We start from the raw sequence: 5895 nt of genomic DNA on the forward strand, positions 1-5895 counted from the left end.
GCTCAGGGGACCATATGGGATACTGGGAATCGAACCCGGGTCGGCTGCGTGCAAGGCAAACACCCTACCCGCTGTGCTATCGCTCCAACCACCGGGACCCTGCTTTTGGAGTGCTAGAAAATACGAGCTTAAGTCAAGTAAATATGGATGCCCAGGAGTAAATATTTTGGAGTCAATTAACTCCCATGTTACAAAGTATAGCATGAACTGTCTTCCTGTGTCTAGACAAAAAGGACATTGCTAAACCATCCAAGTGACATAAAGGAAAGAGAAAAGCAACACAGGATTATTAGTGCTTGATGGGATTGGGTGTGCCTCAGGGGCACTATTGTGGGAGTAACTCAATAAACTTAAGCTCTCTGTGGGAGGATGAAGGACACCCCAATGTTATCCAACATCACCCTATAGTAGGAACCATGAACCTTTCATCCCTAAGTACCACATATGGGTCCCCTCAGCATCACCAGGGGAGCTCTGAAGCACAGAGCCGGACATGGTCCCTTGGCATAACCAGGTATGCCATTTGAAACGCAAATGAAGAGCCAGAGCAATAGTACAGTGGGTAGGGCATTTGCCTTGCACGCTGTCGACCTGGGTTCAATCCCTGGCATCCCATATAGTCCCCCAAGCACTGCCAGGAGTAATTTCTTAGTGCAGAGCCAGGAGCAACCCCTGAGCATCGCTGGGTGTGACCCAAAAAGCAATCAATCAATCAATCAATCAATAAAATGCAAATGAAACTGGGGGACCAGACTTTATTCTGGGGGAGCTAGCAAACCATGAGAATGTTGAGGGAAGCGGAAGGGGACACTGGGTGTAAAGGACTTCAAGGATGGCAGAGAGCAAGCTCAGTCGTGGGCATGACTAACCTGAGACAATGGGTGAGACCCCAGCACTGCTAGGAAAGCAGAGAGACATAAAGGAACAGAGGCAGACAGACAGACAGGATGAGACAAAGAGTTAGGCAACCACACCCGAGCTTCACTGGACACTGCTAGTGCCCAGCGGGAACCAGCCTGCCCCCATGTGGTGACAAGGGGGTCAGGAAGAGGCTCTTCATTGGTGCTCCTCAACCTTCAGGCTGCCAGGGAGCTTCCAGGGCTGTGACAAACCCGGTGACTCAGCTGTACTCGGGGATCACTCCTGGAGGGACTGGGGACCCAGTGTGGTACAGAGTATTGAACCCAGGGCGGCCACGTGCAAGGTAAGTGCTTCCCATGGGACAGTCTCTCTGCCCTAGTATGTGAATCTTGATGTGAATGAGAAAGTCCCGAAACTTGATGTGAATTGATTTTATTGTGGGGAGGGGGCTGGGCTGGGGTGGGGTGGGGTGAGGTATTTAGCCGTGTGTCGCAATGATCTCCTGGATCCAGTTGACGTATGAGAATACTTTGATGTAGACTCCAGGCCTTTTTGTTTGAGCACAGAGGTTAGAGCCCCAGGATGTGACTCCTTGAAATACCCCATCACAGATGAGTGGCCCCCTGAATCATCCTACAGCACAGAGGAGCATGTGGGGGAGAGGTCAGGAAGGGGTCTGCATGCTGAACCCAGGCACTCCCAGATGGGGACTGTCAGAGGTCACTGCCAGCAAAGGGGAAATGGACATTGTCTCTGAGGTGAGATTCCAGGGGCGGGGCAGTGGGCAATGCTGGCTCAGGCAGAGGGCACTTTTGGTTGGGGAGACAGGTCAGCGGGAAGAGCTGTGGCAGCCTGGTAGGGGACCCCAAGTCCCTCTATCTCAGCTCCTGCTCACAGCAGTCTCGGTCTTGTGACAAATATGCATTTGAGTGAAAGGCGGATATGTGGACCCTTGCGGGGGTCAGATGCTGACTGGGGTTTTCTGAAGGGATGGCATGCTCACTGTGCAGCTATCCTTGCTACCCATCATGTGTCCAGCACACAGCATGAACTCAGTAATCTTAAACATGTGGCCGCGGGAACATACATCATTGGACAGGAGTGTGAGATCCACACACTGGATTTTCTCAGGACGAACGATGGAATCTACAGGCCAGAGAGACTTTTTTTTTCTTTTTGGGTCACACATGGTGATGCACAGGGGTTACCCCTGGCTCTGCACTCAGGAATTACCCCTGGCGGTGCTAGGGGGACCGTATGGGATGCTGGGGATTGAACCCGGGTCAGCCGCATGCAAGGCAACACCCTACCCGCTGTGCTATCGCTTCAGCCCCCAGAGAGACACTGTTTTGGTCCTGCTTCCCCACCCTTCTCCCAGACCCAGAACTCCCGCCACACCCTCACTCCTTCTCTCATTCACTTTTCTTACCCATTCTCTCACCCCCTCTCCTCATCCCATCCCTTCATACTCAGAGGATCTCATTGCTCCTGTGCATCCCAAATCCTTCACCTTGTCCCAGACCCACAGACTCTATTGCTTGTCCCCCCACAACCCTGGCCCTCCACTATCCTCATATGCAGAAGGGCCGTGTCATACTTTCATAGTATGGATTGATGCTGCCCCTGCCAGAGGCAAGACACATGCCTCCCCACTTGGGGCTCCTGCGTGGGCAAGTCCAGGACCTGCACTGCGGGCATTAGCTGGACGGGCCGCTCTAGGTGCAGAAGCATGAGGTCGTGGCTGAAATCCGCTCCACTGAAGGTCTTATAGTAGTAGGTCATGTTCAAGTTGGGACTCCGCAGGAGGTTCAGGAGTGTCATGTTGTAGAGAGGGTGCAGGAAGCTGGTGCTGGCTGGACTTCCTGGACTGTGCCATCCTTTGAGAAACAGTCGTGAAGCCCCAACAAGACTTTATAATTGCTGAGGAGAGAGGATGCAGGGCAGAGGCAAAAGGCGCTGTGAGGGGGACAGGCAAAGAATCTGAAAGAGAAAGCCTGTGGGGGGTAAAGAGAGAGAGCAAGAGGGAGACAGAGTGAAAGATATAGAGGTACAGAGAGAGACAGAGACAGCGAAGGAGGGAGGAGGAGGAAGGAAGATGCAGAGTTCTGAGGGAGAGAGCGTGTGTGCAGAGATGAGAGCTAGAGAAAGTGAAGGACAGGGACAGAGACACAGGGGACACGAGGGAGGTCAAGTGGCAGAGGGGTTGCGGGAGGCGGGTGGTCATGGCAGGTTAGTTAGAATCACAGAGCAAAGGGTTGAAGACGAGAATGAGCCACCGAAAAGAAGGAGGGATGAGAGACCTAGACAGGAGACAGGACCACACAGAACAGGACATGGAGAGCAAGGGACATGGGCAGAGAAGGTAGACGCAGGACGGGCAGCGGGGAAGAGGTTGCGTGCATAGCTGTACTGTGCTGGGGTCAGAGTCTCCAGCAGGCAGGTGCCTGGCCCTAAGCTCCCAGCTCTGCCTCCTGCTGGAACCATCTTCCCCTGACCTCCCCCATCCCTGCCCCGTGCCCTGGAGGGAATGACAACCCAGGATGGTGGGCTGGGTGGGCTGAGAATTCCCATTTCCACACATTCTCCGGGGAGCCTGGGGACCCACATGGACCATAGCAGGGGGAAGGTACTCAGGAGGGCTGTGGGCAGAGGAAGTGAGGCAGAGACCCAGAGAGATGGAAGGAGAGAAGAAATGAGAGAGAGTGCAGGAGGGATGGAGAAAGAGACAGCGAGATAATACACAGGGACAGAGAGATACGGGATTCCTAGTCACACGGGACTGGCACCCCTACAGCCAGAGGCCCCCAAATGACACTGCCACAAAAGGTACTGTTGTCCCCTGATTCCGCAGGTCCCCTGTCCCCACTCACTTTCTAATGCAGTGGGCCGCTGTGAGCACCCACTGGGGGTGCACGAGGACACCCCCACATATTCCATTGTGCTGGTTTGTGAGGGTCAGAAGTGCCTGCCAGGGCTGGGAATGTGTGTCACATTCCCAACCTCCAACTATCCGGGAATGGATATCGACGCCTGGATGGGGGGCTACGGCGCCTGTCGGGAGACCTCTGGGTTAGGGGTGCCAGGGCAGGACAGGAGAGGGGTCTCAGCTGCTGGGCTGGGGGTCTGCTGATGGGACTGAGGGTGAGGGCACAGTGCTGGGAGCACAGTCCTGCCACTGCCAAAGATAAGGATGGAAAAGAGGCTGGGTCTTGGGGTTGGGACTTCAGGGTGTTGGTCTGGGGGAGAGGAGACCCCCAGTGCTAAGACGAGGTTTGGGAGAGCTGTAAGAATCCTCACAGAAAGTACGGGAGCATGTGGAGGAGTAAAGATCGGGCTGGGTGGGCTGGAGTGATAGCACAGTGGGTAGGACGTTTTCCTTGCACGCGGCCGACCCAGGTTCGATTCCCAGCATCCCATACGGTCCCCTGAGCACTGCCAGGAGTAACCCCTGTGCATCGCCAGGTGTGACCCAAAAAGCAAAAAAAAAAAAAAAAAAAGATCAGGTTGGGCACATATTCGGGCTCCAGGGGTTCTGAAAAGAATGCACCCTGGGCTGTCAGGAAGGAGCATGCGGACAGGGAACCTGGGGTTCCATGATTGGTGCCAGAAGGTGTCAGCCAGCTCAGTGGGTTTGGGTACTAGAGATTCTGGGCCAATACATGAAAAGAAAGGGGTGGCCGGGTAGCGGGGTCCTGTGAAGCAGGAGTGGGGTTTTCAGAGGGGGCCCTGGGTCAGGATTGAAGGTGCTGGGGGTGGGAAAATCAGTAACTCTTTCTGGGACCCTGATTCTTGGGGGGACTCACAGAAGACACATTGCTGGTCTGGACCTCTGGCCTCACATGTTAGGCCCCTGGGGGCTAGTGGTGAAAACCCCCAGGGTTGGTGAGGGATTTGGGACCCACGGGTGTCACCCACAGTGGTGCAGTTAAGGAGGGATTCAACTGGAGGAAGAATGGAAATTCTCCAGGGGAAGGGATTGTGGTTTTGGGTTTGGGGGGCTTTTGCAGGAGAGAAGTTTCTGGATGGGGGTTCCAAGGAAAATGACAGAAAAGGGATGATCTCGAGCCCTGTCCTCCCTGGATGGGGTGCCCAGCTGATGGCAGGAACCAGCCAGAAGTCAGGGAGGGCTGGCAGGGCCCGTGGATGGGGACTGAAGGGTCCAGCTCTAAGCTGGCAGGGGACGGGAGGAGTCCGGGGGAGGAGGCCTTGGAGATCCTGAGGTCAAGGACTAAGAGGGGAGCCGAGCCCCAGGATCAGTGCCATTTGGGGCGCTCCTTGGAAGAGTCAGGGTCCCAGAGAGCCAAGGAAAGCCTGGGGCCTGCCCCTGGGCAGAGCAGATGCGTGTGGCGAGCCAGGCACAGCATTCGTGCTGTTCCAGGAAAGGGGCAAGGGCAGAGGCTAAGAATCAGGGTCTGCTCCCCCCACCCCCCAGCTGCTCACTTGTCCCCGCCAGGGTCAGGGCCAGGCACAGGAGCAGGAAGCACATGGTGGCAGAGGCGTCCTTCCTCGCCAAGCAGGGGGCAAGCTCGGAGCTGGGCATGGATCAGCCCCTGGGCTTTAAGAACCCTCTCCCCCTCCCTACAGGTGCCCTCCCAGTCTTGCTGCACCCAATGCAGCCTTGGCCCCACCTTGGCCTCAGCACTGGAGACGCCCCTTCCACCTCTGGCGGAGCATTGCAGGTGGCTTAGCTTTGCGCTGTGGCGTGTCTGGTCCAGGCCGGTGACCTTGAACACTGGCTTTTTTCCTGGGGCTGCAGGCCAAGTGTGCAGGGCTGGAGCTCCCAGGGATGGGTTCTTGGGGACCGAGGCAGAGCCAGAGAAGTCGGGAGGGGCATCTGATGGTGGACACTAGGCCCCAGCGCAACACCTCACACACCTCTTGGGTTTCTGGGCGCCCTTGTCCTGAGAAGTCCAGGGGACAGCAGGAGCCGCAGGAGCCGCAGTAGCATGAGGTTGTGGTGGTGGCAGAGAGATCCGGAGCCCCCGGGTGCTGGTTGGGCACCAACATGTCAGGACTTGATATTACAAGGGGCCT

General features: G+C 56.0%; 1 protein-coding gene across 1 annotated transcript; it reads right to left on the minus strand.

The window, feature by feature from the left end:
* Positions 1-1339: 1339 nt before the first annotated feature.
* KLK1 (kallikrein 1) lies at positions 1340-5347 on the minus strand. Its single transcript, XM_012935294.2, is given in 7 exon segments — positions 1340-1484; positions 1857-2007; positions 2459-2510; positions 2512-2714; positions 2717-2781; positions 3732-3912; positions 5302-5347. Coding segments are annotated over 7 exon segments (843 nt in total).
* Between the last annotated feature and the right edge of the window lie 548 nt (positions 5348-5895).

This window comes from Sorex araneus, chromosome 8, assembly GCF_027595985.1.
Source record: "Sorex araneus isolate mSorAra2 chromosome 8, mSorAra2.pri, whole genome shotgun sequence".
In the NCBI taxonomy this organism is placed as follows: Eukaryota; Metazoa; Chordata; class Mammalia; order Eulipotyphla; family Soricidae; genus Sorex; species Sorex araneus.